Raw genomic sequence first — 25907 nt, forward strand, 5'->3', positions numbered from 1 at the left:
ACCTCTGGCCGCAAGTCGAAGCAAAATTTTGTGGCCAGAGCTTTTTGTAAGTCAAAATTTTCGTAAGTACGGATGTCTGTAAGTCGAAGTCCCACTGTACTTGCATTTGAATACTTTTGAACTGCTAGGTTGGCAGGAAGCATACAGTACCTCAGACCTTTTATGAAAACTTATCTGGACATAAACAGGACTTTAGATCCACTGTTCTCTGTAAGAAACCTGAGAGAGCTTGGTGATCGATTAAAGATTGTCCAGTGGACCCTGGTCTATCTTCTACTATATTTTGTGATGCCTGAATATAACTCCAGACGTTTGCTGACAATGTTCATACTTTCTATAGCCTCAGTTAAAACAGTTATAAAAGTGGCGCAGTGGTTAAATCGCTGTATTGCAGCCAAAACTGTGCTCACGACCTGGGGTTCAATCCCAGGTGGCCAGCTCAAGTTTGACTCAGCCTTGTATCCTTCTGAGGTCAGTAAAATGAGTACCCAGCTCGCTGGGGGGGCAATGTGTAGCCTGTATAATTAAAATTGTAAACCGCCCAGAGAATGCTTGAAGCGCTATGGGGCGGTATATAAGCAGCACACTTTTTTTAAAAAATCTCTAATCCTGTGCCTCCTTTCTAACCAGTGCTCCAGGACACTGGCTATTTTAGTAATTCTCCTTTGTTATGAATGTTGTCAAGCTGTATATCTTCTTTACCATGTTTTTGTTGTTTTTATTAAGTCATGTTCGACTCTTCGTGACCCCGTGGACCAGAGCACGCCAGGCCCTCCTGTCTTCCACTGCCTCCTGGAGTTGGGTCAAATTCATGTTTGTCGCTTAGATGGCACTGTCCAACCATCTCGTCCTCTGTTGTCCCCTTCTTCTTTTGCCTTCACACTTTCCCAACACCAGGGAGTCTTCTCTACTCATGAGATGGCCAAAGTATTGGAGCCTCAGCTTCAGGATCTGTCCTTCCAGGGAGCACTCAGGGTTGATTTCCTTCAGAACGGATAGGTTTGATCTCCTTGCAGTCCAGGGGACTTTCAAGAGTCTCCTCCAGCACCACAATTCAAAAGCATCAATTCTTTGGCGGTCAGCCTTCTTTATGGTCCAGCTCACTCTTCCATACATCACTACTGGAAAAACCATAGCTTTGACTATGCGGACCTTTGTCAGCAAGGTGATGTCTCTGCTTTTTAAGATGCTGTCAAGGTTTGTCATCACTTTCCTCCCAAGAAGCAGGTGTCTTTTAATTTTGTGGCTGCTATCACCATCTGCAGTGATCATGGAGCCCAAGAAAGTAAAATCTGTCACTGCCTCCGTATCTTCCCCTTCTATTTGCCAGGAGGTGATGGGACCAGTGGCCATGATCTTAATTTTTTTTTATGTTGAGCTTCAGACCATTTTTGTACTCTCCTCTTTCACCCTCTTTAAGAGGTTCTTTAATTCCTCCTCACTTTCTGCCATCAGAGTGGTATCATCTGCATATCTGAGGTTGTTGATATTTCTTCCAGCAATCTTAATTCCGCTTTGGGATTCCTCCAGTCCAGCCTTTCGCATGATGTATTCTGCATATAAGTAATACAGCCTTGTACTGCTTTCCCAATTTTGAACCAATCAGTTGTTCCATATCCAGTTCTAACTGTTGCTTCCTGTCCTACATATAGATTTCTCAGGAGATAGATAAGGTGTTCAGGCACTCCCATTTCTTTAAGAACTTGCCATAGTTTGTTGTGGTCCACACATACAAAGGCTTTTGCGTAGTCAATGAAGCAGAAGTAGATGTTTTTTTTTTCTGGAATTCTCTGGCTTTCTCCATAATCCAGCACATGTTAGCAATTTGGTCTCTAGTTCCTCTGCCCTTCGAAATCCAGCTTGTACTTCTGGGAGTTCTTGGTTCATATACTGCTGAAACCTACCTTGTAGGATTTTGAGCATAACCTTGCTAGCGCGTGAAATGAGTGCAATTGTACGGTAGTTGGAGCATTCTTTGGCGCTGCCCTTCTTTGGGATTGGGATGTATACTGATCTTTTTCAATCCTCTGGCCACTGCTGAGTTTTCCAAACTTGCTGGCATATTGAGTGTAGCACCTTAACAGCATCTTCTTTTAAGATTTTAAATAGTTCGACTGGAATGCCATCACCTCCACTGTCCTTGTTGTTAGCCATGCTTTCTAAGGCCCACTTGACTTCACTCTCCAGGATGTCTGGCTCAAGGTCAGCAACCACACTATCTGGGTTGTCTGGGACATCCAGATCTTTCTGATATAATTCCTCTGTGTATTCTTGCCACCTCTTATTGATGTCTTCTGCTTCTGTGAGGTCCCTACCATTTTTGTCCTTTGACAAAGAGTGTTTGTGAGGACCAGCTTGTTCTCTTGAGAAAACTCTTATTAACCTTTGCCCTGCTTTGTTTGGAACTCCAAGGCCAAACTTACTTGTTGTTCCTTTTATCTCTCAACTCCCTACTCTAGCATTCCAGTCCCCTATAATGAGAAGAACATCTTTCTTTGGTGTCAGTTCTATAAGGTGTTGTAAGTTTTCATATAATTGGTCAATTTCAGCCTCTTCAGCATCGGTGGTTGGTGCATAAATGTCGATTACTGTGATGTTGAAAGATCTGCCTTGGATTCGTATTGAAATCATTTTATCATTTTTGAGATTGTATCCCAGTGCAGCTTTTCCCACTCTTTTGTTGACTACTCCATTTCTTCTACAGGATTCTTGCCCACAATAGTAGATATGATAATCGTCTGAATTGAATTACCATGTTTTAGTTTGTAACAAAGAAGAGTTAAATCATCTAGGGCTCCATAGTAGCAGAAGTTTTACACGTTCCAGTTTCTGCCTGCAAAAAATACTTGAATGTGTTTTCCCAAAGTTTTTACTCTTTCTGATCTTCAGAAAAGTTTTTCTCTATTTTACATGGTAGCTATAGCTTCGAGAACAGTCCATTCTGAAGCCCCTCTCTTCCTTTAAGTGCATCTGTAATTCATTTCTCATAAGGCATTTTGGATCCCTTCTTCCTTGGGTTGGGTTGTGTTTTTTTAAAAAAATATTTTTTGAAATATTTTAATTAAAGAAAAATAATAATAATTGTGGGGGTGCCATTCCCAAAGTTGCTAAGCTGTTGGCTTAATCTACAGTAGAGGGCAAACGCTCCTGGATGACGTCACAGCTGCTTCTGGGGGCCATGACTGCCCACCATTCTTCTTCTTTCTCATAGATGCTAGAGCTTGCATAGAGCCTTTCCTTAGGCCAATTATAATGGCATGATGTAACCATTGTCCTATCTGAACTCTGTAACCTATCTATATACTGTCCACTGTCTGTGAGCTTGTAAAGTTAATAAAAGCACACTTCTCCTGGGGGCAGGGCAGAATTCATTGGGAACCCATTCGGTGTTATTCTGCCTCTTCGACTAGTCACCCACCAGGAGCACTGCTGGCAGACATCCCTGTGTGTCACTGACTTCTCTAACTTCTATCTCTAAGAGACTATTTGCTATCCTAATTATATGGTGATCATCACAAAGCCCATCAGCCTTCTCATTTTGTGACCCCAACAAATAAGAACACTAACATAGAATGTTTGTGCATATAATACAGTACAACTAGAATTCCCCACCTGTGCCACCGTCGCCTTCGGGACTAGATAACCAGAAATATTTTAATCCCCTTTCACCCCACTCCACTCCAAAAATACATTGATTCTTCTGCTGGATTGTGACCTTTCCTTTTTACTAAGACATACCCCAAATATAACTTCCATACCTCTTTAAAACCATTATATTTTGTCATTCCCCTCCTTAGTTTCATTTTACATGTTAGCTTGTCATTGTATGCTAAACTCCACATTCCTTTGTACCAGTCTTCAAGATTGATTTGTTTGTCACTTTTCCAATTCTTTGCAAATATTAATCTTGCTACTGTGACCATTATAGCATGTTTCCCTGAAAATAAGCCCTAGTATTAATTTTAAAGATGCTTGTAAATGTAAGCCCTAGCCCTAAAATAAGCCCTAGTTACGTGAAACAAGACCCTCCACTGTTGTGCAGCAACCAGAAGATAACATGACTGTATTTGAATAAATGTCGATTGTTGTACATGGAAAAAAAATAAAACATCCCCTGAAAATAAGCCCTACTGCTTTTTTTGGAGCAAAAATTAATATAAGACCCTGTCTTATTTTCAGGGAAACACGGTATCAATTAACTCTGTGTTCTTTTTTTAAAGATGGTCGTTCTTAATTATATGTAGGAGGGCAATTCAGTGGTGCCTCGCTAGACAGCTACCCCGCATGAGAGTTTTTTCGCTAGACATTGACTTTTTGCGATCGCTATAGCGATTAGCAAAACAGTGATTCCTATGGGGGAATTTCGCTGGACACTGTTTGGTCCCTGCTTCACAAACCAATTTTCGCTAGACAACGATTTTGACACCTCCCTCCGCGCTTGCAAAACAGGTGTTTTGGGACCTAAGCTTCGCAAGACAGCGATTTAAACAGCTGATTGGCAGTTCGCAAAGCGGCTTTCCTGCGCTAGACAACGACGATTCTTCCCCATTGGAACGCATTAAACAGGTTTCAATGCATTCCAGTGGGGAAATGCTTTTCGCTAGACAATGATTTCGCTAAACAGCGATTTCAGTGGAACGGATTATCATCATCTAGCGAGGCACCACTGTAATTGGTGATACTTGAATATTATGTCCAATAATTCTCTAATTTCTTTTAAAAACCAGTGCCTCTTATTTCACAAGTCTACCACATATGCATATAGGTCCCTTTTTTCCTTTTTGCATCTCCAGCATTGAGATGTATCCAAAATGTTTCGCTTGTTAAGTTTCTTCCTTGCATTGCATGCCATATATATTCATCCCATCAGATCGCAAAGCATATTGGTATCCCACTTACATGCTGGCTGTTGACCTCACTAGTGACACTTCATATATAATAGCTTCAGGATGATTGCACCTGTACAGATTAAAACCCTTGTCTGGTGCTAATGAATACTTTGTTCTTTGAGAATGGATGTCTGTGTGGGCTTTTTGGGATTTTTTTTTACCAATACAAAAAGACACAGCTCTGTACTTTCACAAACAGAAGAAATAACAAGTGCTCTGTCTGGGTGGGTTTCATTTTTTCTCTTTGTATACAGACTGTAGTGCTAATCCAGTTGGTGATTCAAACTTTTTAAAAATAATCTTTCTGCTTTCAAAGTCTCCTATTGAATAATATATCTTGCTGGTGAATGGAGATTATTTTTGCAATAAGGCAATTTCACTGGATGTGGTTATCATGGGATAATCACACCCCTGGGGTCCAGCCTTGTCTGTAATCTCCCAGGAGTGTAATTATTTCATGACAACTGCACCACCACCCCTGGTGTTGCATTTATTTCCATTATGAAATCTTAGTTTGACATATAAAGTAACTTACTTTGATCATTGGAGGCTACATGGTAGTGTTAGAATGCTCCAGCTGTGAGGTTTACCGAGACCAGCTATAAGCTTTACTATGTCCTTTACAAAGTTAAATTAGGCAATCAAAATACTTCTTTAGGCTAAGCTGGTTTTAGAATTTTATTTTTACTGATCCTAAGTTTTCAGGTTCATTATCGAGGTAAAAGCTATGTGTAAAACTGTTTGGGTGAATTGGCATTTGGCTGACTTACCAAAGTGTAGTCAGTTGGGCCTCAGAGATTCCTTGTTTTCATTCCGCCCTTAGCCTTCTAATTGACTATCAGCATCTGCTATTATTGGTACCATTGATAAACCATGACAGAAGTTGTGGATCACGTACTTACTTCTGATTCTTCCAAAGGCCAAATTGGACATGCATGTGGGGTTGTTGTCATCAAAATATCTGTTGCACTGCTAATTCCCTTTTCTTCCTCTCCTTGAAACAATAGAATTTGCCTCCTACTGTAACTAAAAGTGTTCCACATTGTGCAGTCTCTTGATTATAATGAATTAAAATGGGAAGGTACATGCAAAATGCCACAATGTCATCAGATCGGGATCATTTTGATATGTCTGTTTCATACTTCTAGTGATACCGGGGTTAACTGCTCTGTTTAAAAGGTACAGTGGTGCCTCACATAGCGACGATAATCGGTGCAGCAAAAATCGCTGCAAAGGGATTTCGTCACTATGCGATATTAAAAAGCCCATAGGAATGCATTGAAACCCCTTCAATGCGTTCCTATGGGCTTCAGACTCACCTTTAAGTGAAAATCCTCCATACAGCAGCCATTTTCGCTGCCCGGTAAGCGAGGAATCCATCCCAGGAAACAGTGGGCGGCCATTTTTTTACCCGGCGGCCATTTTGGAACCACCGATCAGCTGTTAAAAATCATCGCTTTGTGATGATCGGTAAGTGAAACAGGGTACCGATCATCACAAAGCGATTTCCCCCCATTTAAAACATGGCAATGCGATCGTTTGTGCAATTGCAAAATCTTCATCGCTATGCAATTTTGTCTTTAAATGGGGCGCCCGTTAAGCGGGGCACCACTGTACATTCATATCTAGTTTGGCCCTGAATCAGGGCTGATTGCTGGCTGTACTCTGACTTAACTATCCTCCCTTGTTTTTGGAATGTGGTTTGCAGCAGCTACAAAATGCTATCAGAGTAATTCTTAGCTCCTTCCATGGTTGTCTGCCCTTGTTCCTGAGAGCGATGCAGGCAGAGGACCCCCAAGCTTTACAGCTCTACTTGTGCTGCAAGTAGAGCGGTGTCTTGTTCAAAAAAATTGTGACAGGTGACATCTGTAACTGTGGCAAGGAGATTGTAGCTGTCATCTTAAGAAGATGTGGGTTTAGAATATATTGACAGAATTTTCAGGGACAGTTTGAGAGTACGTCCTGGAACTGTATTCTATTAATGGCTTGCTAATAAAATCCAAGTTTCATTGTGAGGAACGAGTGTTTTCCTTCCATGTGTCAGGTAGAAAAGAGAATCTGGAAGATAGCTACTGATCAGAGTGGACAATACAAGGCTAGATGGGCAGAGGGTTTCTCTTTCTTCTCCTTGTGGTGGTTTTCTCAATATGCTAGTTTGATAATGGCTAATATATATTGAGATCATTTGTCCATTGGGCACACCAGTTGTTTAAATATCTAATAAGTTGATACTCTCTGATCTCTGGTTAGACAAAGACTGTCCTTAGACATCTTGACAGAGCATCACAGTCTCATTTCTTTGGATCCTTCTGCACAAAAGCAGCTGCAGCTTCTTAGGCATTCCTTGTACCCTTTTGTCTTCTGCTAGAATAGATTCCCTTCCATTCGTCAGAGTTCTGAGACTCTTGGTCAGAGTGGCCTGTGGCTCCAGAATGGCTTGTTGTCAAACTGCTCTTACAGTTAAGATATTTCTCTTGATATTTGACTGAAATGTATTCACCTCTAACATAAGTATTACCCCTACTTTCTAAACTGTCAGAGAATAAGTCTTTGCCCCGTTTTATGGACAGCTCTTCAAGTATTTAAATTTTGCTGCCCACCTACCCACTCCATCTTTCCTAGGTTAAGCACACACATTTCTCTCAGCCTCTCCTCATTCACTTGTTTGCCATCCTTTTTCATAGTCATTGCTGTTCTCCAAACCTGCTTCATTATGTCTTGCCAAACCTGGTGTCCATCAGATTACTAGACCCATAATTCCTAGTAGGTATGGCCAATGGCCAAGATTCATGAGAATCACATTTAAAACATTTAGAGGGTGCCAAGCGGGGGAGAGCTTAGTAATAAGTTAATAATAAGGATAGCTAGGATCCAAAGGACTGCAGTAATTTTTTTAGAGCTGCATTGTAGAAAATCTTGACCTAATGCAAAATGCAGGTTGCAGGTTTCACACTCAACACCTGGCACTGAACTTTGTGATTTGTAGTACATTCTTCTGGCAAAGGGGTATTGTGTATTCCTTACAGAAAAAGAGAGAGGGATGGCATCTCAGATTACCTGGCCAAAAAGCAGTGCGCCAGTGCAGTACTCGGAAAAGAACAAACAAGTGAGGAAGTTCTGGTATGTAGTGCAAGGTGTTTGCTTTATTGTAGGGATTGGTGTGGGGAGACCAAGAGCTAGTCGCTATATCTGTTGTGCTGATAACACAGGCCACTGGGAGAGATGGCAGAACACTTGTATCACCAGCCTTTCTCTAGAGCAAGCATGGATAAGCTTGTTGCCATCTAAATGTTATTGGACCCCTATTCCTGTCATTCCTCACCAGTGGCTATGATAATTAAGGCTGATGGGAATTGTAGTTCATTGGCACCTTGAGGTCTAATCTAAAGTCAGTTTCACAGCAGTCTTTCTTACAGATCAGGTGATATATTTACGGCAGGTCATAATCAACCATATTGCTAAATTTGTTCAGTGCCAACAGGGTTTAGTTGATGTGTGTTTAGCTTGCAGTTGACTGCAGTCTTGAGTTCTTCTACACACAAAGTAGTGCCAAGCCACAAATACCTCTGTTTCTGTTTTGCTTAGATGCAGAACTTTGATATCTAAGCTATTGAATGTTATGTTACTTTGATCCAATTTTGCATTCTAGCATGATCAGTTTGAATTTTACAGCAGGATTGTCCCTCCCCCATCACAGGATCTGTATCTGCTGATTCACTTCTCTGCTGCCTGAAAATACTAAATTAAAAAAAAAACCAGAAGTATGCATTTATGTGTATTTCCAGGGTGTATTTATGAGAATTGACGAATAGAGGGAGTCAGAGCCTATGCAATGTATAGTGTTCAATAGTACTCTGTTCCCCCTAAAGAATGCTTTAATATAAGCCCTAGTCCAAAAATAAGCCCAAGTTAAGTGAAACCCCACCCTCACCATTCTGCAGCAACCGGAAGATGACATGACTGTATTTGAATAAATGTAGATTGTTGTACGTGAAAAAAAAATCCCTGAAAATTAGCCCTAATGTTTTTTTTTGAGTGAAAATTAATATACGGTAAGACCTAGTCTTGTTTTCAGGGAAACATGGTAGTCTGTTTTATTGACATTACCAAGTATGTCTGGCATGAAATGTGATCTGTCAAATTAGGTACCGTAATTTTCCGTGTATAAGACACCCCCATGTATAAGACACCCTCCACTTTTGTAACCCGAAATTAAGAAATCTAAGTGGGACTTAGCAAGTGTAGCGGGAAAGGGATCAAAGCGCTGCAAAATTGCTTTGATCCCTGCTTTCTCCCTTCGTGCTAAGCCCCACAGGGCTTAGCAAAAGGAGGGGGAAAGAGACCAAAGTAATTCCGCAACTGCACTATCATTTTGATTCCTTTCCCCCTTATACAGCCATGGGATTGCTTTGATTCTTCCCCCCTTCTTTTGTTAAACCCCATGGGACTTGGCAAGCAGAGGGGAAAGCAGGGATCAAAGCAATCTTGCAGCGCTTTGATCCCTGTTCTCCTTTTGCTAAGGATTAGCAAGTGTAGGGGAAAGCAGGGATCAAAGCCCTGCAGGAACATTTTGATCCCTGCTTTCCACTCCACTTGTTTTTGTACTGTCCTCAGCTTACATTCATCAATTTTTAGTCCGAAAATTTTAGACAAAAGTGTAGTCTTATACACAGGAAAATATGGTAATGTAAAATTATTGTTGTAGAGTAAAAAAATCAACATTGGTGGTAAAAATTCCTTCAGCTGAAGAAAAAGAAACTTTGGGATTGAAGCAATATGTCATAAAGTCAAATAACATTTTGATTAAGGGAAAGGAGTCAGAAAATACCTTTATTATTATTACGACTCTAGGTCAGCCATGTTAGATATAAAAAGCTAAAATACAATAACAAATCATATAGCATTTATAAGCAATACAAAGCAGATTGAAATTCAAATTGCAGCATTGAATTTTGATATAGAACATGATGTCCTTGCAAAGTATGAATATGATTCTGGATCAAAGTTAAATAGATTTCTATTCATTTAAATCAATAACACTGTAAAGTTTACAAATGCCCCTTAGATAACTGCATAGTGCAACAAAAAAACAATAAAATTGATCATTCCAAATATATAAAACTAATTCTAAGTCGTGAGTGAACAGGCTTGATTTTTCCCTCATACTTAAAAAAAATCTACAGAAGCACCAGGGAAACTTTAGTAGGGAGAGCATTCTACAATTTGGGTGGCACTATGGAAAAACCCCATTCTCCAGGACTGACCTGATCAGCCTCAGAAAGTAGAGGCATGTACAGTATCCTTTCTGAGAGTAATCTCAATGAGTTTATCTGGTAGAATGGCTGCACCAGTTCCGAATCATTTGTATCTTTAAAGGCCAAATCTGCCATCTTGGATATGAGCTGCAGAAGACAAAGAGAGTCCATGAAGAATTTTTTCAGATTTTTACAAATTTGGGGGCTCTCTGTATAAAAGCAACCAACATTTCAAGGAAAGTGTGGCTTTACAATCTGCAGTATGTACTTTATGTAAGTAAATGGGTGAATCCACATTAGAATTTTTCAGATGGGACCAGTTGAAACTATTAAGTTACCGCAGCAAGCAAAAAACTTGTCAATTTGCAAATAATGCATATTGATAAAATCTTTTTGACAGTGCCAGGCTGGATGCCTTAATGTAGTTTTAAAAACATGTTCTAGCATTGCTGCTGAGCTGGATAACTACAGTGGTGCCCCGCTTGATGACGTTAATCCGTTCCGTTAAAATCGCTGTTAAGAGATATCGTCATCAAGTGAAAGAAAAAAACCCATTGAAATGCATTGAAATACCTCATTGTCCAGCGAAGATCCTCCATAGGGGAAGCCATTTTCGATCGCTGTCTTCCAGAAATAGGTCTGGAAAACAGCGGGCGGCTGTTTTGAAAACCCAACGATCAACTGTAAAGATCGTTGTGAAGCGAAAAATTGGTTCCCGAAGCAGGAAAGTGATCGTCGTGAAGCAGATTTTCCCCATTGAAACATCATTTTGGGATCGCAATAGCGATCGCAAAAACCTCATTGTTAAGCGATTTCATTGTCTACCTGGGTAATCGTCAAGCGGGGCACCACTGTATTTAAGTGTGCAGATTTGCAGAGGAAAGCCACTTCTGCTTTGCATTCAGGGGTCGCTTCTAAGATAAATGATCAGACAAAAAGAAAAAGAGAAAATGCAGCGCCTTAAAGACTAACTTATATTTAAATTTTACTTTTCCTAGAACAGGTACGCTTCCTTAGACAATCAAAGTGAGACTGTATGACTGTCATATTTATACAGGGTCCAATGACCAGGTGAGGATGCAGATTATGGACAAAGTGACAATGGTTCATTGTGAGGCTTTGACTTTTGACTCCTCTTTTGGTTCAAATAAATGAGTAGATTTTTGTTGCTTCAAAACAGGTGAAAGATTTATTGGTGCATTTAACAATAAACAAGTGTCTGTAACATGATTATGAGTCTTTTCTCCTGCCAACGGGTCTCCAATCTTCAAACAGGAACGGGTTACCATAACTATTGTTCCATGATCCCGGTAAATCAGCGGGAACCCAGTCTTTCACAGTCTGCCCCGTCAAACCTTCCAGCAAGGGCATGGTCTTGTCATCCTAATCACCATTCCACTGGTCTTGATCCTCCCAGGATCCTCCCTGTAGTTCTTCTTCCTCATCTGTCTTATTCTCAATTCTAGCCTCTCTGAACTCTTTCTTTCTCTTCTCTTAACCTCCTCTTTCACTCTCTAGCCTCGGCTTCTCCCCAATAAGAGGGTCTGGGGGGAATCTCCCTTCTCCTTCTGTAATCCACCTCTTCCTTAGGCACTCTTAAGATAAAGGTAAAGGTTCCCCTTGACATTTAGTCCAGTCGTGTCCGACTCTAGTGCACAGTGCTCATCCCCGTTTCCAAGCCGTAGAACCAGTGTTTTGTGCATAGACAGTTTCTGTGGTCACGTGGCCAGCGTGACTAGACATGGAACGCCGTTACCTTCCCACCATGGTGGTACCTATTTATCTACTCGCATTTTTACATGCTTTCGAACTGCTAGGTTGGCAGGAGCTGGGACAAGCGACGAGAGCTCACTCCGTCACGTGGATTCGATCTTACGACTGTTGGTCTTCTGACCTTGCGGCACAGAGGCTTCTGCGGTTTAACCACAGTGCCACTCTTAGCCTCACCCATAATCCCGTCCAGGGATCCTCCATCCACACCCATTCCCAACCGGGCGGCAACTGACTCTTTCCTTTTTACCTCCCCTGTTCCTGCCTCAAACTCCACCCTTTTCTCTCTCTCTTTTACCGCCTTTTCCTCCTGAACCTCTCTCATCATTGCACCCTGTATTTCTTCAGTCAGCTCCTCTATTTCTGTCCCTTGCTGAGCTGCTGCTGCAGGCTCTGGTGCTGACTGGGGTCTCTCCTTATCCTCGTTGTGAGGGAGGGATGAGTGGGGTATCCCTCTCGCCTTCTGTCTCACATTCATTAGTAAAGGAATGGGCTATCAGGCTGTTAATAACGTCAGTTATCAGTCTACAAAATAACAATAGCATAGCTGACACAAGTAGCAAACTTTGGAAAACAGTACAGTATAGGATTTCACACTTGGTAATGACAGAAGAACCTTGAGCTCACGTTAAAATATCTCAGTTAGCCTTTAGGATGCCACAAAAATTTTCTCTCTTGGTGTTTTGTTTTGTTTTTGTTTTAGCCCTCCCCCCTTTTTTTTTTAGGTTCTGATATGCTTGGCACAATCATATCATAATCCTCCTTCCAAAATACAGAAGTTTCTGATGGATGAGTCCCATAGGTAGCCTCTAGAGGGCAGCAGGCTCACTTTTTATCCCTGAGAATAACCAAGGAATGTCTCTCGCATCTCTTGAGTATTGTGGGGAAATGGTCTCTTTCTGAGACTTGGCTTTAAAGCGGGCAACTGTATCGCCACCGGAGGCGGCAGCAGGGCTGGTCCAACACATTTTGTAGACAGAGGCAGAGCTGCAATCAGTCAAGAAGCAGTAGGGGCCCCAAGGCTGGTCAAATTGTTTTGGTACCTGAGGCACAAAATCCCAGAAGCAGCCCTCCCTTTCCTGGAAGCAAAAAAAACAACCAAAAAAAACACAAAACCCACAGTTTTGAAATGAAACAGTTCTCACCCTTTTCAAGACACCCCAGACCAGCTGCCTGAGGCGACCACTTCACTGTGCCTAATGGTATGGCTGCCCTGTGTAGCTCTCCTCAAGAGAGAATTCTGCATGCAGGCTTCCGTAAACCTGCACTTGGATTTCTGTTTCTGCCTTTCTCCCACTCCAAACACTCTTCTTGTTTAGTAAACGAGCCTCTGTTTGCCAAGCTGGTTGTGATTCAGTTTGAACTCGATTGGCCGCAAAAATATTCAGCAAAGGGTAACTATAATCCTTGTCAGTGCTGTATTTGACAGAAGAGAAGCAGGCTCCGGCCTAGAAAACCAGACCCTTCCTGACAGGGCATTCTTCATCCCCTGATGGTGATGGCTGGCATCTGGCTGCAGCTTTCATTATGCCACAGTTTTTAACCCTGTGTGGCATATGACAGCTGCCATAGATACAGGGCAAATGGGGCAGATCTGGAGGGCCTCTTTCCTTTGCCCTGATTTTGGCCTATCACTTTATCCTGCTCAAAGAGCATCCCTATGTTTTGCCTTTCAAAATCCATACCCCTCAGTATGAGGAGATGACCACCAGCATGCAGTCTCTGGTTTGCTTAGGAAGGCTTTTGTATTCTGCAACTGGTTCTGATGGCTTACATATTGTGATCCTGTTCTGATTTTCATAAAGAGGACCAGAGAGACTGCTCTTTGTTTTAATCAAGATACTGTATAAGATAGCATCCTACGTAACACAACTAAGGAAAGTGTGAGAGGTAGCTTTGCAGTCCTAGTAGCTGCACAATTAGAGCCATGCAAAATTAGCATGAGAGCATCTAGTGCAGTAAGTTATGGAAGTATTTGTGTGCAACAGGTTGTGCAGGTAGAACCAAAGTATTGTATCTCACACTTATGAAGGTATAAAAATGGGCTATCTATATCCGGCAGAGACTTTGTCCCAGAAGAAGGACGTTGCTGGATATGATTTTGGTTTTTTTCCAAAAATAATATCTAAAAGTGTTGGATACAATGAATTTTTATAATCCTCTTAGAAAGGTGCTGTTGAAGAATTCTTGCACTTGCATATGGCCTGAAACATTGAGTTGACAGCTGGCAGGCTCTGTGTTTCCTAAATAATACCCTGCATTTCTCCCACTGGATTCTTTAAAGCATAATCCTATGCTTGACTACACAAATGTACTATAAGACCCATTAACGCCAGTGATACTCCCAAATAGGTACGTGTGGTGTAGTGGGAGATCCAGAACGAAGTCCCACTTGCTCATGAAACTTGTTGGATGAGTAATTCAATCTGCCATATCTCCGTAGGTTGCGGTGAGGATAAAAGCAAAGGAGGAGAGCCATATCAGGCCGCCTTGAGTTTATACTAGAGAAACAGCAGCACAGAAATATAACTGACAAATATGAAAAGTGTGTGCAGGATTGCAGTCTGATTATGTAAACACAGGGCCAAAAGTGATCTTTCGTTATTAGTATCTTAACATCACCCCTCATATCTCACTGTCAAAAGATAACCCTTACAGCTGTGTTGCAGGTTCCCTCGCACCCTTTTACTAGCTGCTGTTTGGAACCATCTGACTCTTTATATGCCCAGTAGCCCAAGATGCTTAAAATACTCATTTACACAAGATATAAAAGAAATAAAACATGACACATGTTCAACAACTCCTGTAATAAGGCTTTAATATTGCACATAAGGCACATATCATTCATGTATATATGAGTAATGCATCCCCCCCGCCCTAATATGTTAGACATCATTGGTCTTGCAATTAATCTGTGTTGCAGCAAAATCAGCATTTGGATTTTTAAAAACTTCCTTAACAGCTACTTTGATATTCGGACATCATGCTGTTTGAGTGTAAACAAATCAAAACAATGCAAGGCTAGACTGCAAGGCCTGGCTTTATAGAACAGCTAGAAGAGTGTTTATTGTGGTAAATTAGAAGCTGAAACCACTTCAGCCCCATACCACTGAGGAAATCCTCTTCAGCAACTGCAACTTCTGAAGCAAGGGACTGTGGTGGCAAATCAATAACGTGAAATAAAGGAACACAAAATGTTTACAATCCACCAAGTTCAACTTCTTTGTGCCTTGCTTGTTGACAGCTTTTGTCCCAACATGATCCTGTGTGTGCTCTAAATATCTCCACTTGCACTGATAAGCACGCTTATTCAGAAATAATTGCTGGTAAAATAAATAGGAGATTCTAGAGTAACATACCCTGTTTCCCCAAAAATAAGACCTAACCTGAAAATAAGCCTTAGTATGATTTTTTTCAGGATGCTCATAATATAAGCCCTACCTCCAAAATAAGCCCTCATTAAATGAAACCCCTCCCTCCACCATTGTGCAGCAACCAGAAGATGACATGACTGCATTTGAATAAATGTAGATTGTTGTACATGAAAAAAAATATTAAGCATCCCCTGAAAATAAGCCCTAGTGCATTTTCTGGAGCAAAAATTAATATAAGACCCTTTATTTTCGGGGAAACACAGTAGGAAACTAATCTGTATACTTTCCATCGTGCTTTTCCACCAGAGAGTACCCTATGTGATTCAAGTGTGTATCTAGGCATACGGAGGTATTCTATTGTGAGCAACAGTCTTTCGACATATGTGAACAGTTTCAGGAATCTTTTTCAAACATCATGTTGCATTAATAAATGAGCAATAGCAGATAGAAGAGCAAAGAGCTGAGTACCAGTCAGTCAATTCTTTGTCAGTAGATGTTACTGAGAGGCATGCCTTATTAGTTAATTACCGGTAAGAGGCTTCCAGAAGATCACAGTACCAAGACACACCCAAATCTAGAGGTTGTAATGCTAATTTTAAAAGGAATTCCTTGAGGCCTCTAGATCATTGCCACTGTTATCCCTGCTCTTTTTCACAGAAGTAAGTCTTTTGGGGGTTATTAATGGGACATCATTGCTGTTACCAGCTCAGCCAGAAAAGTCAGCCACAAATACTCTCCAGTTCCCTCTAGTGGTGAATTCCAATATTGAGCCTTGAAAGTATTTGCAAAAATGTGGAAGAGGAAAGAAAGCAGTAGTTCCCCTGTCACCTGAGATAGATAAGAGAATGACATTAAACTTGAAATATTATGGGGTCTAAAACGTTTTCAGATACCCTCAAAACACAATATTTGAACATAATGAGAAAATGTTACTCCCTGCACACCAATGCAACTTTGAAGCTATTCATTCCCACCTCTTACTCAATTGTGGGTTGTTCTTTCCATGGAAAGTGTGTCTAGCTCCAGGTTGGAATTGCTCCCGTGCTACCTTCAGACCTTCTGTTTTGTCTTTTAGTTAGTTGGTTGTGTCTTACTTTATATGCCATTTTTCTTTTCCTATTTATTTTTAATGACAAGATGTCTGTGGTGTTTATATTGTTTTAATTATAAGTATAAACTACCCTAATTTTTATAAGGATAAAAAATACTTAAAGTACTTAAATAGATCTTAAAAAGCATACCACCTCTTTTTTCGTTGGGTAATACAAACTTTAAATACATGTAGATAGCTTGATGCTGTTGTGGTGCTTTGGCAGGTTGAGTGGGGGGAGGAAATGAGAAAAAATATGCAGTTATGTGAAAAAGAAAATATACCCTGTTTGAATGCTTTGGTTTTAGGTATCAGGACATAAAAATCATCTAGTCCTTAGCAGATCTGAAAATTAGGTAAATACAACCTCAGATGAACAGCACATATTATACTGTGTCATGATTTATTTTACAAATATAAAATTGAAATGGAGAAGCCATGTGTGAAAAACTAAATACATCATTACTAATTCCATAGGAATTAAGAGGCTAAGTAGCAGCCAGGTGCTGCTAAACAAATGCCCTCTAGTAATTAATTGATCATCAGCAAGTGTGACCACCTGTATAAAAGTCAAAGTTTTAGCAGTTTGATGGAGCATTCAGGTGTGTGCAATGCCAAGAAGGAAACACACAGGCAATTATCATAGAGAAGCAAATGTTGCTGCCCAACAATCTTGGAATGGTTATAAGGTCATTTCCAAACAATGTAAAGTCAGTCATTCTACAGTGAGAAAGATTATTCACAAGTGGAAAACATTCAAGACAGTTGCCAATACTCCCAGGAGTTGACATCCAAGCAAATTCATCCCAAGGTCGGACCTTTCAATGCTCAGAGAAATTGCAGAAAACCCACAAGTTACATCTCAGACTCTGCAGGCCTCAGTTAGCATATTAAATGTTAAAAGTTCATGACAGTACAATTAGAAAAAGACTGAACAAGTGTGGTTTGTTTAAAAGGATTGCCAAGAGAAAGCCTCTTCTCTCTAAAAAGAATATGGCAGCATGACTTAGGTTTGCCAAGTTGCACCTAGATAAAGCACAAGACTTCTGGAACAGTGTCCTTTGGACTGACAAGACCAAAGTAGAGATGGAAGGCCATAATGCACAGTGACAGCTAAAGCTTGGCCAAAATTGAGTTATGCAACAGGACAATGATCCCAAGCACACCTGCAAATCTACATCAGAACGGGTGAAAAAGAAAATAATCAAGGTGTTTCAATGACCCAGTCAAGGTCCAGACCTCAACCTGATTGAAATGCTGTGGTGGGACCTTAAGAGGGCTGTTCATAAACAAATGCCCACAAACAACAATGAACAGAAGCAATGTTTTAAAGAAGAGTGGGCCAAAATTCCTCGACAATGATGTGGGAGACTGATAAAATTATACAGAAAACAATTACTTCAAGTTACTGCTGTTCAAGGTGGTTCTACGTACTATTGAATCATAAGGTATACTTAGTTTTTCACACATGACTTCTCCACTTTGGCTTTGTTTTTGTTAAATAAATCATGACATGGTGTAACATATTACACATATGTTGTTCCTCTGAGGTTGTATTTACCTAATTTTCAGACCTGTTAAGGACTAGATGATTTTTATTATGTCCTCATATGTAAACCCATAAAATTCAAAGAGGGTGTCCTTTCTTTTTCACATGACAGTACAAGTGTATCCTAAAATCAAAGGGTTAATTGGGTATCCTGATCAAAGGGTAATCCTGAACATGTCATACATAAGTAAGCAGGTAGGATTCAGTGGAAGTTACAATCTAGAAAAGAATCAGTGGGTTCTGAATTTCCACCCTTGTTTTGTGTTTTTAAAATTTTTCCATCCACTTGCTTGGGTTGTCTGAAAGTGGGGAAAAAAAGAGTTCTGACATACGGACAATCAGAATCCAAGCAATCAGGAGTTCCACATCCCCCACGTCTCCAAATCTCAGACCACCACCAGGTGTTTGCAAACAGGAAGTAGAATCCTTGCTATCACCAATCAGAGATGGCCAGAACTTCATTTCTGCTCTCCACTGGCAGTACTAGGAGCTAGTTGAGTCTCCGTCAGAAAAGAAGAAAGAAGAGAAAAGCTGGCTGCTTTTCATCCACAGCTTCTGGGAACCTCTGGATAGTGAGAAAGAGACTCTACCATCCCCATACAAGGAGGCAGCTGCTGTAGCCTGGTGCTCCCTTGTATGGAAAGTAGGAGAGGAACAAAGCAGCAGCCCCAGCTGAAGCAGCAGGTGAAAAAGCTCCACCCAGCCCTTTGGCCAGGGATGCAGTGATGTCAGAGAGGTGGCTCCACCATCAATACCATGACTGCCTCCTTGGTTCTGAGGATTGCCTGGCCTTTGGAGGGCTGCGGGTGCAAGAACTCATCCCCACTCCTATTGGAGTTCCTCACACCAATCCTAGTTATATGGGTGTGTGGTGAGATGAGGAGGAACTAATAGTCAGAAACCGTATCAGTCCGCGGTTCCAAAAGGTGGTTATAAGTATGCTGTTTTAATTTAGCATTGCTACCTAATACAGTACTAACAATGTGGTAGGGAGGTGGTTTAAGGTAAACGTATGGGCAGAGGAGGGAGAGCACTCCATTCTACAGGTATTAACCATAATCAGGAAAGAGAAAGCATTACATATGCATCTACCTAAAGTATATTTTTCTACTTTCAGACATAGGCTATGCACCTTGAATGCAAACATAGAATAGACAATAATATTTTAGAATTATATTGAAGTCAATGTTTATAATTTAAAAATATATATATTCTTAAAACATTTTCTTAGTATTTCTCTTTAAAATGTAGGTTTATATGTATTTGTGGTGTTCAGAAGTGTTTAAGTCTTTAAGTTGGCATGGATTTCTGAGCTTACTTTATTTTTTTGTACTTTTTTGTCAAAAGCTTTACAGCCAGACAATACCTAAAATATATTGTGTTCAGAATGACAAAGTTACATAAGAAGAGAATCCCCTTGCACTTAAAGAAAAATGCAATTATTTTCCATTCTGATTCTCCAGACTGCTGTTTTAGAAAATCATATCTGATTATTTGCTCAGCAGAAGATTATTGAGTTGATTTAGCTGTGATTTTACTTAACAAAGCTTCAACTGAATTCCTACTGTGGAGTCCAAAAAAGGTAGAGAGATATAAATGATACATTCAAACTGTGATTTTTGGTGAACAGGGCCATCAATGCACCCCTCGGAGCTAATAGCGGAGATGAGAAACAGTGGGTTTGCACTGAAACAAAATGTACTGGGGAGAAACTTGACCGCAAATGATCCATCACAGGTAATGATCTTTTTATCAGTAAGCTGAAAATATCTGTAAATCTAAATGTGATTGCTTATGAATTGTTACTTAATGTTTTTATAATATGCATAGCCATAGGAAAGCCAAATAGATAAAGCAAGGGATATATGTCCTGAAATTCACTCTGATTTCCTTTTTTTTTATTAGCCAGAATGATGGATCTGAAATAATTTTTCAGCCCATAGTTTAATAAATGAAATGCCTCCTGTGGGTTAGAAGAGATTTAATGTCTGCTGCAGGGAGTGATTTTTGATTTCTCTATTTTTTCTGTGATATTTCCTCCCTTAGCCAGAGCTCCAGGAAGAACCAAGGTAATATAATAAAAATACTGTATAGTCCAGGAAAGGCAGGCATCCCTGTCTCATAATACTTTTCTTTAAAATCACATTTCGACCACTGCACAACAAAAGAGAGAGAGAACAAAGTGTTTAAGACAGGCGGGCAGTTTTCCACACACGGTCCATCTGTGGGGCCAAAACCATTTTTGGACCCTTTGGGGCCATTGCCACTGAATTCAGCCTTGCAGAAGTACCCTCCCTGTGCTCATTTTTCCCCCGCCCAGTAAAACAAAGCTTGTGGGGAACATGCCTTTTGTTTTATTATAGGATTTGTGTGGAAACCATAGTTCTACTTGGACCAAGGCACATTTGTCCGTTCTCCCTTTTTCTTCAAGCAAATGCAGCTTAGGCAAGCCCACATGCATACAAAATTAAGGCATCACCAAATACTGGGAGGGGGGCTGGGGTTTAATTTCAGCCTGTAGTGGAATCTGGGGTTAGGGGAGTTGGCCTTGAATCTACCAATGTTGCCGACTCCTGTTTTAAAGTTTTAATATTGAAAACTAGAACTAGAATTATTGTTACTTTGTATATATGTATACCAATGCATAGCCTTAATTTGATAGAAAAATATGTCAGGCGCCTCTCTCCAAGTCAACATGACCTTTTTATTTTAACTCATTTACTTGTAGTGTCCCTGCTACATTTAGTCAGTCATCTTTAAAAGTAGAATTTATTATCCGTGTTGTTTAGAACAATATATTATTCCCTTTCCACCGCAGTCTGTTCCTTTCTCTTTTTGTCCTGTTTCATTGTCATATAGTCCTATAATTATATATTTCCTTTTGTACAGAATCAGAGGACAGAATAAACTATCTCAACATTCTAATTTATTATATTGTTTAAAAAAACTATTGGTGAAAAAAGCAAAAAACCCACAAACCATACCTTGTTGATTCGATACCCAAATTAAATAAGCAAATTCCATTCTTCCTTAATGTCCTATTTCAATTTTCTCTTCTTTCCTGGATGTTTATATACTATAATGTTATCCAATTATCATTGTGTTCTATGTTTTCCCTCTTCGTTGACAAAGAATTGGTTAGGAACCAAATTTCCATGGTTTGTCTCATGATTTATGTGCAGCAGTCAACCAAGATGTAATTATTGACATGTGTTGTTTTCTAACAACCTTTTTTGTTGCCACAAAGAAGATTGCTTGGAGACAGTCAATGAATTATTATCTCCTATTATTTCTATAATTTATTTTACAGTTTCCTTTTTTTTTACAATTTCTTCTACCAATATTATTTTGCTTCAAGATGTTCTGACAAGTTATGTTTCTGTTCATAGGAATTTGTGGCAAGTGAGGGAGAAGATGACCCAGAAGTGGAATTTTTGAAATCCTTGACAACAAGACAGAAGCAAAAGCTTTTGAGGTAACGATATAATGTACTTTGTACCATCTCTGTTTGTAATAGGTCTTACCAACAGAAGTACTTTTGATGCCTGTTTTGTTTTATGTTGACTTAAATAGCTAACATTTGCTCACAAAAAGTGTCAAAATATGAACCAGCTGCCGAAGTACATTTATTTTTTGTGCATCTTTCCTGTTAATGTAAGAGAATTTAGATGTAGCCCTGCAGTGTTCATATCACTCTGACCATCAATCTGTTACTTTGAAGGAAGTCCTGTGTATTTGAGTAGGGTTTACTTAGAGCCTGAAGGTAAACCTGAAATCCCAAAACCTCTGCCTTTCATTTGCTCTCTTGATAGCGCAAATGAGCCTAGGAACACCGTGCCTGGATAATATGATGGAAGATGATATGTCACACTGACTCTTTCTAAGTTTGAATACAATTTCCTTTGAGACCTTGGCTTTCTTTAACAGTTGCATTTTCTAACACTGTTCTGCAGCTGAATTGTATTTTTAAATAGCATTTGGAAGAAACCCCTAATGTTAATTTCTTCCAAGTAATGTGGAAGGAACTCGCATTACTCTTAAATTTGCACAAATTTACAGGATTACTCTCAGTCATTTTGACAGATCTGTAATTGCAGACAAAATTATCCTTAGCAAGATTAGAGTATATAACAGATCTCTATATATTACTTTATACTTGGCTGAATCCAATTTTAGCCCTAGAGTTGTTGATTTAATTTTGTGACTTAGGTTAGTTGTGCTTAACAAGTCCCATTTATTTCAATGGGCCTCCTCTAGATAGGAGTAGAACTGGAAGTAGCCCAATATATATTACTGGCTGGATAGCTGAATGACTTAGGTAACTGGGTGCAGAATCAGAGGTCATCAGTTCCCTGTGTCACTAGACGAAGGGAATGGTAAACCACTTCTGAGTACTGTATGTATACCTAGAAAACCCTGGAAGGGGTTGCCATAAGTCAGAATCCAATGTGATGACTCATAACTATTTTCAGTACCCACTATGGTGCAGTGGATAGAGGGAGGAACTAGAACTCAGTATACCTGGCCATAACAATTTTCAGGGCATGGAGGTGGTAAAACAACTTCTTAAACATAGCATTTACCTTGAAAGCCTTTCTGGTTTGCTGTAAGTCAGTTCCAACTTGCCAAGCACATCACAACGTGTACTATGCTATACTCTGTGTATTACTGTTGTCAGCTTTCTTGGGAGCTTGGTATAGAAAGCGGGTATACTTTTAAATAAAGAAGAAGTTGGCTTACTTACTCTTCCCTTCTGTATGCACACCAGAAAGAACATAAGCAAGTGTCTGCATAAACAAGCAGCAGTTGTGTGGATCAGTATTATGGTGAGAGGGAAGTGCAGAATCCTAAATCCAGCTGTGCCATGCCTTTTCTCCCAAATGATGTACTGCCACTGTTACCAATTATCTGCTGGGTTATGGGGGAGGAGTGCTCACTGCTGGAAGAATTGCAGATATATACACAATGGCCATCCCAGGTAAGCAGGTTTTCATGCATGGCTGCAGCTTGTTAGGAACAATAAGCTGCAGCCCTGATTCTATAGTATTTAACAGAAACACTTCCTTTCATTTCTGGGAACATGATTGGAACCATATTTTTTGGAACATGACTCCTTTGATTTTTTTTTTAAGTGCTGTTGTAGTATACTCTCAAATACATTGTTAAAAAAATTATTTACGTGGTTTATTGGATCAAGATATTGAGAAACACTTCAAGAGCAAAGCATTGAAATATGCATGTTACAGCCCTTCATAAAAATTGCAGAGGTGAATATCTGAAAAGTTAGATCATGTTTTTAATTTAAAAAAACAATAATCTTAACCAGCTTGTTCAAAGAACAAACAGAAATCTAGCTTCAAGGCCCAGGTTCAGAAGGCTTTCTCCCCTTCCATTATACACTACACAAGTCAACCACAGCATAACTTTTACAGTAAGCAAGAAGGCTGTAAAAAAAAGAGCAGGTGGCAAGTTTGGGGGTCAAGTGTTTTGTTATTTTCTAAATAATAAGCTCATCACATCCTGATGTTTATGGTGTCGGATCTGTTTAACAACTGACCTCTCACAGATACCTGCCTTCCACTGTTATACCTCTCTGTTTAATTGCTCTCCTTTTCTGTGTTCAAAATAAAAGGAAACTGGATCGCTTGGAGAAGAAGAAGAAGAAGAAAGAGAGAAAGAAGAAAAAGCAGCAAAAGAAAAAAAGCAAAAGTAAACACAGGAAACATAAGAGCAGGTCCTCCTCCACATCCTCCAGTGAGTCTTCAGGAAGCAGCAGCAGTGATGGTGAGACTGACAGCCAAGATAAAGCGGCACAAAAGGAGAGGGATTCTAAGGAAAGAAGAAAAGCCAAGTGTTCAGAGCCTAGCAGCAGTGACACTGAAGGGAATGCGAAGACTAAGGGAAAACTTCATGAAGATCCCTCCAGCAGTCATGGTAACAAGGATAAAGATAGAGAGAAGAGTAGACCTTTAACGCAAGACAGTTCTGCAGAGAACAACAAACAGAGCTCCTGCGAGGGCAAAAGAATGCCTGCAAGCAGATACGACGACACAGACAAGAGAAAGGAATCTGAAAGATACAGAAACGCAGGGAGAAGCCAAAGCAAGGAGCAGAGCAGAGGATCTCACACAAGGCACACGACTTGTAGCCCAAGTGAGGAACGACACAGGAAAAAGGAAACCAAAAGCTGTCGCTCAGACATAAGCAGGGAGCAGCAGAAACATAGGGAGAGCTGCAGTAACAAATACTGTCGAACGGAGCATAGAGAGAGAAACAGAAGCCGGGAGAGGAAAAAATAGATAATGTGGGTGGCAAACCCGTTTTTGCACCTTTTTTTTTTTAGAATCCTTTAGTAAAGGGCTCCTCATATGCTTCCCTCTTTCTCATATGTCGGTTCTCCAAAATATTTAAATATCTTACTTCAGATAGTACTATGTTGTGTGTGTGACATGCAAAAAAGAGAGACTTTAAAACATGGGTACCACGTTATGTTGCTGCAAAATGTATCTTATTTCAGGAGGAGGACACTTGGTTGAAGAGAGGAGGTGTGTTTGGTAAAATTAAAATAATTATATATTTAAGAGATGTCTTGGTGTGTCTTTATAAAATCAGAGTTTCCCTGTTGTGCATTATTTCTCCTAGCATTTCTCCTTTTCAGGCAGGATTTTAAACAAGAAGTGAAGATCTCAGGAATGCTATATTGATTGAATATAGAGTTTCAAAAATGTTTTTAAAGTGTTTAAAAATTGTTTTAATTGTGGTTTTAATATGAATACCTATGTAATTGTTCTAAGTATAATGTTTAATGTTTTTAAATCTGTGTTTGCTATATACCGTAGTTTTAACTGTTGTGAACTGTCTTGGTCCCCCATGGGAAGAAAGGAGACAGACAGACAGACAGACAGACAGATAGACATGTTTGTGAGAATAAGTTTATGTGTTAAAAGGATGTAACAAAAGTGTGCCAGTAGTATTTGACATAGTTCTGGATAAAATCACAGTTACAAACCACAAATTAGGTAATTTTTGAGTGGAAGCATTCCTCCCCTCCCCCGAGGACAATTTTACGAGTTAAAACAACAGAGCAACATAGTTCCATGTAAGTGTGTAGCCAACATTTTTGGCCTCCTGCAGTGTATAACGTGGGCAAGGCTATCTAAGCATCTTGAATCCCTGTCGGTGTGTGTCACCACAGTGTGAAGTTATTGTTCAATAATTTCTCAAGACATGGGAAGAATATTTACTGTCTTAACAGCTTCCAGGTATTGTGTGCAGTAGGAATTTAATGGCAGCCCTACTCTTCTCTTTTAAGAAAACACCTTATTTCTCTTCAGAGTTTGGAGAACATTTTCAGAAACCCTACTTGTTATTAAGCATTTAATTCCATGAAATAAAGTGTCTTAATTTATCATTTCAAGTCTTTGAGACTTGATTGCTGTTTCAAAATCCTAATGCTGAATGTCCTTTTCAGTTCTGAGAGAAGAGGAACAAATTCAAGATGCAAGCAAACATTTTTCTACTTCTGATACAGAATATTGTTTATGTTTGTTTCCCAGGCCACTTTGTACCACTGTGCAGAAACCTTATTTATTTACCACAGAAATGGGTTTGCTAAAAATATGACTTAATTATCTTGCCAAGCTTGGCCTTTGATGCATGTTACACCTTTATATGAGTGTTGCCATGAGAAATTCAAAGCTAATGGAAGCATCAAATACTTCCTGCACAAGCAGGACTCCACACTACATTAGGTTGATAATGCTGTCATTAAAAGAAATTATGTAGATAGCACCATGGCTGATGTCTTGTGCGTACTTAACTTGGAACGAAGTTCCATTCGACTCAGGGGATGTAAATTTCCAGCAAACATGCATAGGGCTGGGCAGCAAGGAAGCAAATTCCAAGGAGATAAATAAATAATTATTTGAATAACAGATCGATACCTAGAGTGAGGCAAGTAATAGTGAGAGTAAAAATTAG

At 39.9% G+C, this 25907-nt stretch overlaps 1 protein-coding gene across 1 annotated transcript in view; it reads left to right on the forward strand.

Moving 5' to 3' along the window:
* The window catches only part of CIRSR (corepressor of RBPJ and splicing regulator), a 41316-nt gene extending 15972 nt beyond the window's left edge, over window positions 1-25344 (forward strand). The window contains exons 8-10 of the mRNA XM_020805137.3: window positions 19558-19664; window positions 21317-21402; window positions 23560-25344. Coding sequence (XP_020660796.3) covers window positions 19558-19664; window positions 21317-21402; window positions 23560-24226 — 860 coding nt within the window. The 3' untranslated portion in view covers window positions 24227-25344. The remainder of the gene's footprint in view (window positions 1-19557; window positions 19665-21316; window positions 21403-23559) is intronic.
* The last annotated feature ends 563 nt before the right edge of the window (window positions 25345-25907 follow it).

The sequence above is a fragment of the Pogona vitticeps genome, chromosome 1 (genome assembly GCF_051106095.1).
Source record: "Pogona vitticeps strain Pit_001003342236 chromosome 1, PviZW2.1, whole genome shotgun sequence".
Lineage (NCBI taxonomy): Eukaryota > Metazoa > Chordata > Lepidosauria > Squamata > Agamidae > Pogona > Pogona vitticeps.